Consider the following 11,221-nt stretch of genomic DNA (forward strand, 5'->3'; position numbering starts at 1 on the left):
ACAACACAGAAATGTGCTTCACGTAATCCATTTGGCATGCATTTACTGAATGTGCCCATTCCTTTCCTCTAAAAATGTTCAGGGTAAATCTTAGAAGTCTCACTACTGAATTGATTTGTACTCAAGTTTTACACAGATTTGGATCATGTCTAGTGCTTCCAGTGGGAATAGCTCTGTTTTACTAGTATTTTCATATTAATGTTTTTGTTTTAGATTTCTCTTACAAAGCTGGAGAATAGTTTAGGGAATATTCTGAATGGAAATCAGAAGTTTTGTCTTCATGAGAAAGATGTAAAATGATTCCTCAGCTGCATTGCATCCTCTGTCAGGGCATGGGAATAATCACCCTCTCTGAGAAAATGTTTCTGCAGCCAGTTGTAGCTACTTAGATATTCTCTACATAACCCCACAAGACAACACCTCCACCTGCCATCACAAATGGACTACACGTGGCATGATTCTTCCCCCTGGCTGTGCCAAGTACTTTGTTGTCTTGTTGCTAACATTGTTAGCTATTGCTTCACAGCTCTTTTCCTGGAAGAAGAAACTGGTTACATCTGGGAGAGAGAAGACAAAGAGGTGTTTATGTAGGAATCAGAGAATCTCAGAATGGTTTGGGTTGGAAGGGACTTACAGCCCATCCAGCCTCAGCCATGGGCAGAGTTCCCACCCACCAGATCAGGCTGCCCATGGCCCCATCCAGCCTGGCCATGATTGCCTCCAGGTTATTTGGAAGCACAATTTACACACTGGTGTGTATATATCCTTTTCCCAATGATTCCACTGCGTGTAGTTTCTCATAACTTAATAATATAGCTAACAATGCAGTTAATAATACAGTTTTGTAATATAATATAGTTAATAATGCAGCTTCCTAACAGTGGTTTTAACTTTAGCCAAACCAGCCTGTACTACTGAAGAAGTTTAATTTCAAAAGGTCAGTTACACCCTTCATATGAGTTCAGGAAAGCATACTGTTTAGCAGATAACCTTTACACAAAGCAAAAGCAGATACTGGACAAACAGTATATCTCAGAGCCCTGTAAGTGCACCTTGCAACTATGGGTTATATTTAGCTCTAACCTTGTTTTGAGAACAAGGTCAATCAGATCTCATGTTTGGGAAATTCAGGACACAGTTCTTGCAGGTGGCACCATCTGAGCCCCTCTGAAATGGACACTCACTGCTAGAGGTCACGTTCACTTCCACCAGCCCTATGCCCTGAGAACAGACCAGGGGCATGAGTCCCAGGCGTAACTCACTTCTGGCATGTAATGAGGCAGTCTTGCACTGCTCAACTATTCATGCAAATGAAGCTCTCCTTATGCTCAGCAAAGAGCAAGAGATCATTATACAGTGAGCTGGTATTACCAGCTGTAGGTTTGTGTCTACAGCCTATGGAGCAGACAGAATATGTCACCATTCTCGTTGCTGATTTGTGTTGCCTGTACACTCCTACGTTGATTTGAGACTGCAGAGCTGAATTACTGGCTTGAAGAAGCTTCAGCATATGAGGCAAAATAATTAGGGGTGTGAGAGTCATTGTTGATCAGAGGCACTATTTCATCATCAGTGACATTGCTCTTACCAGCACTCAGGATGAGCCATTTGCCTAGGTGATATCCCTATATAGGTTTCAACTCTAAGTCAGCATCAGCTTCAGCACAGCTTACCAATCCCTAGAGGCCAGGCAGCTGTTCTTGTGAAGCCTGTTTTTAATGTCTAGGCTTTGCCGCTCTGTTTTAAGTGTATCAGAACAGTGCTGGGGTCCCCGCTGTAGCTCTAGCATCCAGCACAGCAAAAGCCAGCTGTGCCCATCTGATCCCCAAAATCTGATGGTTGGATCCCAGCAAGAAGAAAATCTGGCAAATACAGTTCTGCTATAGGCACTGGACTAAAGCTAACGTGCACTCAACCAGAGTTTCATTTACAATCACAGTTACATAGATCAAATAATCTGCTGAAGTCAGAGAAACATCAGACAAACTTAGGCTGGCTGTGTCATTTCAAGACAGCAGTTATTTTTATTTTTACTGAAATGATAAATTCAAGTTAATTGCTCACTGGGAGTGGCTGCTGGTTAGGACAGGAAGGTTTTGTGCACACAATGAACAGAGCAAGGATTGAAGTTAAACGGTTAGGTGTGAAAACTTAATAAACTGTATTTTGGTAAGGGGAAGATAGAAATAATCATGGGAATTTGAGCAGTGCCACTCAGCTACTCTAGCTCATCCTTGAGATGTGAGAAAGCAAGCATCTTTAGTATGACGCTCGTATTCAAATGCTCTTCTCAGTGTGTTTCTTGCCTATTATGAAGGCAAAAGGGAACTCTTCAGGCAACTGAGGAACATCATGAGACAAAGCCACACAGCCACGTAAAACCAACAGCAATGAGGAATGTGCAAGCACTGGAGAACTGTACTTGTGTGACCTCCTGGACGTCACAGCAGCAGTTTAAACACACAGGCTGTGACCTGTTTCCCTGTACCTGGCTCCCCAACTAAGCAATCTAATGAAGACCCAGAACTTTGGCTGGTTATCTTACTTTAGAAAACAAAAAGGCACTCGATTTCTTTTGTTATCAACCCTGTCACTCACCTTATGGTCTTCCACAAGCCTCCTGAGTTTGCTCTGAAAGGGGTGAGAAATGCAAGTAGAAAAGTCATTAAGCTTCAACAGGAAGGAAGTGAACTGGAAAATCTTGTTCAGTGTTTTTCTGTCTAGTACATGCGATGCTTGGCAAGGTCAGGTTCTCACTGTACCATTCAGGACAGATAATTTTGCAGCATTACAACATTTAAGACTAGAAATAGAAAAGGACTAAAAGGGAATTAAAAAAACAATGGAAATCCAAAGACATAGCTGTCTGGTGACCTGTGATGGTATCAAGGCAAAAAGAGGCTGTCATTTCTTATCATCTGTTGTCTTACCATGGTCTTATCACCAGCTGTTTGTTGGATCCTCTTCTCATCTTTGGTACTGTGCTCAATTATCCATTGTTAAACACCACAGTGGTTTAGCAGTAGCCATTTCTATTCCTCACAGGAGCAAAGACCCGCTGGAAGCTCTTTTCCTTGTAAACCCCTTAAATACAAAGAAACTGGCAGCATAAAGCATGACTCCCTTAAGTGAGCAAGCACAGAGGAAGTAGCTCTTCTTCCCCACTCCACTGTCTGTGTGATGCTGTGCACAGTCCAGGCTGAGAGCTAATTTCAGGCATCTGAAGTCTACCAATTCCTGCCACCTGCTTTTTCTATCAGTCAGTTTTCTGCACAGAAGGTTAGTTCACCCACACTCTGGAACGTTCAACTTCCTTTTACCTTCACTAGGAGGAAAGATAATCCAGAAGGATTTTGAAAGAATGAAAGATTGGTTTTCTTCTAACACGCTATTAATAATGTTAATATTTCTAGAGTGCATTTTAGTGGCAGTCCTCAGCATTATGTCTGTATTGAATACCATCTTATTTAAAAATGCATGTGAATTTTACGTGGCTCTGTGCGTGTGTGTTTGGAATACGCAGTAATGGAAGATAGATAGCATTTAATTATGCCATTTGTTTCTTGAGTGTAAGGCTACTGTTTGTTTTAACCAAACATCCTGCTACAAAAAGCCATCAATAGATGTGACTCATTACCTTTCCTACCTTGACCAAATATCATGCCCAACAATTCAGCCCCCTGTGCAAGCTGAAGACCTCTAATCTAGATGCAGGACAGGCAGGAGACTGAAGCAGGCAGTAGTTATTGGAGAGCACAAGGATGGCGCAGTGAACACGTGGCCTGTGGCACTCCTAGGGATTTCCCCAGGACAGCTTTCCTGGCCTGGGGCAAATACCCTGGTGTCTCAAATGCAGGTTTTCCACAGATTGATACATTTGTCTAGCTTTTTGTCCCCCTGCTTTCTGAGTTACGTTATATCAAATCCAAAGAAATTTTCCCACAGCGCTTTCAGTTTTTCCCTGCATCCTCTACTGTGGCCATCCTCTTTCAAGAGCTCCTTCCCAGGATGGGCTCAGAGACAGCAGGGGTGCCATTTTCAGCACTGCTTTTTCAGAGCTGGTCTGAAAAAACAGGAGCAGCTTGGAACAAGTGGTGCCATAGATAGAATGTGATACTGCAGTAACTGTGTCTCCTAATCCCTGATCTGCACATCTGTGCACTCAGGCTTTTGAGGTCATAGGTATTTCCTTCCCATGGTGCTATTGCTGATATTTACATGAAAAGTAGCACAGTTACAGGAACTGCATTTTACACTGCATAGTGCTATCTGCACAGGTTTGTTTCTGATCTAATAATCAGGACAATGGCATCAAAATAGGGAAGTACTTGCTTTTTGCAGTAATGTTTGTCCACAACCGTCTGAAGAGGCATGCCTAAAATAACTCTGTTTCAAAAGGCCAGCACAATGAGTACATCCAGTGCAGCAGAAACAATATTTGCGTAGCAAAACAAAAGCATGGGATCTCAGCAGAAAGAACTTATTTTCTCAAATATTTGTCACTGTTTTTAAAGCATGCTGTTACCAGGTGATTCTTTGGCCAGTGAGCACCACTGAGCACCTCTGATCACACTGCTCCAAACTGGAGTTCTGTCTGAGAGAGCAATGTAGCGTACCACCTTTTCATATATGGCATTTTAAAGTTAGAAAACTTCTGATCAGGACTTGCTTAACTCTGAGAAGCTGTTTTTGAGTGCTAGCAGGTGGATTTTCTTCTTGCTGTTGACTCACACTAGCACTGAAGCATCACGACTTTTTTCAGGTTGACGTATCCGGTTGCATTCTTGTTTGCTCATGCAGGTGTTTTACGTACAGCCCCAGGACAACTGACGCTACTGGAAAGCAGCTGCAGCATAGGCAGCATTGTAGGAATTCACCACTTCAGTCTAGTTCAGCTCTGAGCTCACAAGAAAATAAGCCCAAGTCATCCCTTAGCAGGCAAGCCTATCATCAAACTTCTGTAAGAAAACTTGCTCAGGAATAAGTCGTTTTTAAAGAACATTAGAAACAGCTCAATTCTCTTTCAGCTGACCAGAGGTGAAGGTTTTCCTCTCCAAACACCTGACCACGTGAGCCCAGCTGGAAACTTATTTCCCTATTACAGGAATGAAGGACTTTCTCCAAGTACTTCATTCCATCCCTGCGTGATGAAAGATAAAAGTTTACAACCACCTGCCACCTGTTTCTGATGCTAGAAAATACATTATGCCCTTTGGCATGGTGAAGAGAGCATGCAGGAAAGATCCCGTAATTGCGTACGAATGGCTGATGGGGAGCAATAAAAGGGACACTGCTCTCAGCAGCATTCGTGCAGTGGAGCCTCCAGAGCAGCTTCCCACCTCAGCTGTTCCACCTTTTTGTCCCCACGGTACAGCAGTGGCACAGCACGGGGACGTGCACTGTGATGTGAGTGAAGTGAACCTCTGACACCACAAATGTCTTCTGTATTTCATCAGCCTGCTTCTCCATGTGGGTATACCTGTGAAGGAACTTCAGGTTCCAAGGACTAAAAATGTCATCTGCCTGAGGAAGAAGCACTTGATTTCCTCTGGGGAATTCAATACAAGAAGAGAAAAGCAGGAAGAAACGGCTCATTTGTAAGCCAGTCTGGCATACAGTGAGTGTTTAAAAAGGCTTCGTTTCTTTTGCAGCAGTACTGATTCTTCCTTGGAGTTCTGCTTCTTAATTTCACTTCTCCCCACTGGCTTTGCGTGTTCTCCAGTAGCCAGTTTGCCCAGACTCAAGGATTCAGGTGTCAGTGTATCACCTCCTGCTGTGCAAATACATATCAGAACATTTAATTCTCTGCTTTAGCACCGAGGGATTATTATTACATTTGATTTTAATCATCTTCTGGAATATACCCAGCCCTTTCCCTGTGCAAGTTGTGCTTTGTACAGAGATTGTTTTAAGAAGTTTTCACGTGAGATGGACCAAGGGCTAGCACTGAGCACTCACCATCACACTCAACATCTCTTGGGCTTTTTCTGCTATTCCAAGGAAGAAAATCCTTCCTGGGGTAGTTAAGCCCAAAAGAGAATTAAATACTTTGGTGGCCAGGCAGTACCACAGCCTCCCATGAACAGGCCCATGGATTGCACACAGCTGTACTCTTGCCAGAATGGAGCAGGGGGAGGATCTGCTAGAAATCTATTTGAAAGAGCTTTTAAGCTGTAGATTTGGCATAAGCAAAGCCCTGTTTTTACAGCCTCATAATGAACTCTGAAAAAAACCTTTTCCTTTGGCCCCGTGCCTATCTACCTGTAATTTAATCAAGGGGGGGCAGCAGCAGTCCTGGACTTTCAAGACAATTTCGCCTCCTCGCACTTGCGCAGCCCACCTCAGCAGAGAAAAAAAATGGGAAAAAAAGGGAAGGAGGAAGTGCCTCAAGAACGTAGCTTTAAAGTTCTTATGACATTAAAGCCAGCACCTCAGCCACTGGATGTTTGCTGATACATTACAGAAAAAGGTGATCCTTATTTTATCCTAATGCCTTGAAGAAGGTACACGACAAGTTCGTAGCTGAAGCAGGGATTCCCTGCAGAGATCCCAAGCCATCTTTTGTCCGTCCAGCATTGATCTGTCTGCCTTAGTTTATGAAGGGATGCAGAAGCTCAGTTGCTGAGAGCTAGAGCTCCAGGGTACATTCCTGATCAAAACACAATTACCTGGCAGCTTCACCCAGGCAGCTGTGAAATCAACCATGGAAGGGAAGGGTGAATGAAGATGCTAACTGCGCTAACAGCAGTCAGCCTCTCCATAGTGACGCAAAGCAGGAGTCACCTGCATAATGTGACAGCACAGGTCTGTGTGAGAGAGAGCTGAGCCTGCACACCCCAGCACGTAGCTGCTGCTCAGCAGAAGCTGATTGCGTTATTCTCAAAACAAGGGAAACTGTTAACGCCTGCTTTGGAAATCCAAATCCTCCCCCCACGTTCTGGAAGGGGGAATTACCAAATGAACCATCTCTCTCACTCCCCAAACATAAGGCACATTAAAATGTTCCTTTCTGTAAATATGGGTGCTGTTAAAACGGTCTATTTAACTGATGCATTACCTGGGTGCTGCCAGAGTTTAGTGCCTGCTGCATGCACATGCTGAGTACGTGCTACAGGGATCAGAGGAGATGAAAAACAACCCTTTTTCCTCCTCAGAACCATAAGCAAAACAGCTTTAACTTGGTAACTGCTTAACACTTGATCCTAACGGCAAACCAGCCCTTCTCCTTTCTTCTTCACCTTCACAGGCAGCTCTGCTCAACAGCCACCATGGAATTTAGCAACAAATGCCTTACGGAGCTCAAAGCGTTAAGGCACACTGGCATGAAAACAACACCAAATGACACAGTGTTTTCAAGTATTCTGTAAGAAAAAGAAACCAAAACTTTATTTAGTAGAAAACTTTCAGAATACAAAATGGGTCTGTTTGTAGTATTACAAGGACAACATACTCATTAAAGATAATTCCTGTTCTCCTAAGGTATAGTCCCGTTTCATGCTGCACCCTTTATTTGTTGCTTTCATCCTCACAGAGTGGCTGAGCAGTTCTTCTTCTGCAATGCCATCAAAAAAGAAGTCCTCATTGAAGATGGGATTCCTGCTTCTCTTTATAACAGTGCTTCTCTGTTTCTGTGTTTTCCCTGGCACCAGGGAGAGGGTAATGCAGCAGTTTATGTTTTTGGGCTCTACAGAGTCATCATATAAACCCTCTGCACTGATCAGACGGATCCTCAGCCTTTCATTTTCTGAGCAGTATTCAGCTGACAGTCTCAACATGCCCCCCTTGTCCATGACTACGGTGCTTTCTCCCACCAGTCTCTGCCGGCCTCGGGCAAAGTCCAGGGGAAAGAGGGGAGAACAAGACACACTGCAGCTCCGTGCGGCGAGCAGCCCCTCCGAGGCCCGCCTGATGGCACTGGGACTGTTATCAGTGGAGCTGCTCTCTTCTGTAGACAGAGAATTATTCCTGGACATGCCAGATTTGTTCTTGGCCTTCAGTGCTCGGCAGAGCAATCCTTCCTGACTTCGTGCCTTGATCAAGGAGCAGGATCTGGGAGGCGATCTGCTGAGAAGGGGGGAGCTGAAAGGAGAGGAGTCGCTGGAGGAGGCAGTGTCACTGTCGCAAGCACCCTGCCTGTGCAGGTGCCTGGGAGGCAGCCTTACCGAAGTGAAGCTGATAGCAATGGGATTGGACGTGTTCCCTTTGCCACCGAACGTGTTAGCTCTGGATCGAGGCAGCGTCAGGCTGGGCAGAGCCCCGCACGTGTCACCGTGGAAGATGGATTCCTTTCTCCTGGTGTGGGGACTCTCCAGCAAGGTGCAGAAGCCGTAGGAAGTGGGAGCTCTGGGGAAGTGAGGCAGGGAGAGCGCGGCCTGGGACTGCGGGTCTGAGTTGGTGCCTTCTTCCTCCAGCGCTGGGAACTCTTCAGCACTTTCCACCTGGATGAAGTGGGGCAAAGAATAACCGGAGCTGCGGTCAGAGGAACTGAGACGTGCATCCTCTGAGCCGTGTTGCTGGCGGGAGCCGGGACCCTGAGCAGGAGCAGCGCTGCTCAGCCGGGGGGGGATGCAGAACTCCGGGATTCTGTCCGGGGTGAGCACGTTGGGGAAAGCAGCAGCCCCCAGGCGGGCTTTTTCCAGCAGATGTTGGCCGGGTGGCAGGCCCAGGAAGGAGGCACACGGGAGGTTCCTGCTGCCCTGCGGCGGTCTGATCTTGTCCAAGAACCACATCGCTGCACCCAGACGGGAGGTCCGCAAAGGAGAAGAGCCGAGAAGGCAAATCTACCTGTAGACACAGAAATGCAAAACTACATTAACGTGTTTCCCAGGCACGCTGCAACAAGGCAAAGCACTGAGGATGCTGAGAACAGCGGGACCGGCACAAATGCAGTCCGCACGTCCAAACGAGCAGCCTCTGCTCGACACGCCGCCGTCAGTAAAGCCTCATGGATTTTGCCGCAAGGACAAAATGAAGCCACCAGAAGAGAGGCTCAACGACATCGAGTCGCTACCCGCCCCGAGCGACCCCTCCGTGCTCCCCCGGAGCCGAGCCGATCCCAGGCCCTACCTGCCGGCTCCCAGCCGCGCTCCACTCCGGTATCTCCGCGGCTGCCGGTCCTTTTCTAGCGGCGCCGGGCGCCTCCCACAGGATGGGAGGGACGGAGGCAGCGGGGGGGCTGCGGGGCCCGAACGTCCTCTATGCCAGCGCGCTCTTAACCGAGCGTGGAACGGTCATAGAACGAGCACGTGGCGAAAAAGCTCGATTTGCGCCTGGCGCCCTCGCAGAGCAGCGCCCGGCTGGGGAGGGCTAACCCTGAGCCACAGCCGCCCCTGCGGGAGGAAGCCCCTCGTCCTCCCCGTTCCCAGCTGCTTTCCATTCGCGGCCGCTTTCGAGATTATCTATCAAACGCAGTACAAAGGCAGAATTGTCTCGGTACTTCCTTTCTTCTTGAGAGCCTGGCTGTTTTCCAAACCAAGAGCAGTAGGAAGCGTGGAGAGCGATTTTCCCACCTCATTTGAAAAAGACGTGGCTGCTTTTCTGCATCGGGCTGCGTGTCCCCTCGCCATGCTATCCACAGAGCGTGAGACAAATAAGCCCCGAGGCAGCACCTGTCAGTAACACAGAGCAACGGTGCAACCAGAATGTGGATGAAATAAGTAGAAAGGGGGCAAAGAAACGCTTTTGCAAGTCACCTTGACAAGGAGCATCTTAAAAATGCAGGCATGCACGTCCCTTATGGGACGTCGCACAGAGCACGGTGGGATCCGTGAGCTTTCCCAGCACAGCTCTGCAATGCAGCAGAACACAAATGGAGCTCTGCACACTTTATGATCGTGCTAAAGGCTGCTAAGAGAAACCTTCACTGCACACCTGTGAAAGGTTAGCTGAAGCTCAGCTGAAGCTGAATGCCTGTAACACAGTGCCAGGAACAATTTTGTCTTTCCTTTCCTCCCTGAAGAGCTAAAGTTCATGTTTACTTGGCTTGAAATAGACTGGATGTGCTCAGGAGGAAACAGATCAAGTGGGTTTCAGGGGCAGGGAACATTTTGAACCTGCTGAAAGGTTCAGCTAGGAACACACGTGTCCTGGGGCTCAGCCCTGCCTCACTGCCGCTCATTTTACAAGCTTCACTTTCGTAATCATCCTCTAGGGGGTTAAATAAGACACAATCAAAATGCCCGAAAGCGCTCTGCAAGCTAATGCATAGGGGTCTGGAGGGGGATCCTGCACCTTCCCCAGCACTTGGGAACACGCTCCTTTGGGCAGCAGAGCTGCACGGCACACATTGCATGGCACACACTACAGCGGCACTGGATGGTAGCACCACAACCCGTATACTGCATAGCACAGAACTTCCACAGCGTAAGGGAGCTTCATCCCATGCCTCTGCCTTTAATATCAAAGAAAGATTGGCCTCTACAAATGGAGAAAAGTGAAGAAACTGGGGGCTTTCTAGTGGGAAGCTTATTATTTCTAGTGACAGTTCACAGATGTTGCCCAGAGCTGGTCATCATGGCACGGTGTGATAAAGCAGCTACCCTGCTTTAGGTGCACCATTTCCATTTAGCCTTCATCTACACTTAGCAAAAAAAATCGCTAGAGATTCCCCAAATCCCCTCATCTGTCACCCCCCTCCTTCCAGTGACTGAGGGCAAGCAGGTGCCTAATGGTGGGCGCTGTGAACCCCCCTCCCAGTCACGCTGTGGCCATTTACAGACAGCTGCTGTGCTGGCAGCTCGGCGGCCCTGGAGTACTTGTACAGCTCCCTGGGAACAGGCACTCCAGCGCACGATTAGCTGCTTAGCTTCCTGCCTTCAAAAGAATTGCTCTTTTCCTCTAGTAGTTTCAGAGCGTAATTAAAAAGCAAGTAAGCTTCCTGTTGCTATAAAAACGCCTGCAATAAGCCTCTTCTGAACGGGAAGGGCTATAACTCGTGGATGAGGCTTTCCCACCCCCCCGTACCGAACATCGGGAGGAACTCCACGACCGGTGCTGGAGGAGCCGGGGCAGCGGAAGCCCCCAGCCGGGTGACGCCGGGCCGGCCGAGCCCAGCCGCTCTTAGGCGACTCCGCGCCGCTTTCGTTCCCGGAGCCGCGGAGCAGCGGCGGCCCACTGGCGCCCCCTGCCGGCCGCGTGCTGCGGCTCCCGGGGCTGCGCCGGCCTCGAGCGTCTCGAGGCTCCATCCACCGGAAGTTCTTGATTCAGGGTTTAGTTTAGAAAT

At 47.7% G+C, this 11,221-nt stretch overlaps 1 protein-coding gene and 1 long non-coding RNA gene across 3 annotated transcripts in view; one reads left to right on the forward strand and one right to left on the reverse strand.

Annotated features, from left to right (window-relative positions):
* The window catches only part of LOC128075499 (uncharacterized), a 31,846-nt gene extending 24,368 nt beyond the window's left edge, over positions 1-7,478 (forward strand). Inside the window, exon 11 of the long non-coding RNA XR_008203864.1 lies at positions 5,028-7,478. This is a non-coding gene — a long non-coding RNA (uncharacterized LOC128075499). The remainder of the gene's footprint in view (positions 1-5,027) is intronic.
* LOC128075497 (C2 calcium-dependent domain-containing protein 4C-like) lies at positions 7,300-11,004 on the reverse strand. Of its 2 annotated transcripts, none has more exons than XM_052672315.1 (3): positions 9,067-9,910; positions 7,451-8,784; positions 7,300-7,361 (listed from the first exon to the last, which is right to left on the reverse strand). In XM_052672315.1, exons 2-3 carry the CDS (start codon positions 8,727-8,729, stop codon positions 7,300-7,302), a joined length of 1,341 nt encoding a protein of 446 aa, XP_052528275.1. In that variant the 5' UTR covers positions 8,730-8,784; positions 9,067-9,910. The 2 variants fall into 2 exon arrangements, with proteins under 2 accessions (XP_052528275.1, XP_052528273.1); XM_052672313.1 differs by adding an exon at positions 10,963-11,004 and having other exon boundaries at positions 7,350-8,784; positions 9,067-9,608.
* Between the last annotated feature and the right edge of the window lie 217 nt (positions 11,005-11,221).

This window comes from Tympanuchus pallidicinctus, unplaced genomic scaffold (assembly GCF_026119805.1).
Source record: "Tympanuchus pallidicinctus isolate F22 unplaced genomic scaffold, pur_lepc_1.0 scaffold12, whole genome shotgun sequence".
NCBI classification, from domain to species: domain Eukaryota; kingdom Metazoa; phylum Chordata; class Aves; order Galliformes; family Phasianidae; genus Tympanuchus; species Tympanuchus pallidicinctus.

Bases quoted from the DNA above. Each gene is read 5' to 3' on its own strand.
- LOC128075497 (XM_052672315.1), bottom strand. From the start codon at position 8,729: ATGTGGTTCTTGGACAAGATCAGACCGCCGCAGGGCAGCAGGAACCTC. The intron at 7,362-7,450 runs GTATGTTGTCCT...TTTTTCTTACAG, and splicing joins ACAGGAATTATCTTTAATGA to AATACTTGAAAACACTGTGT.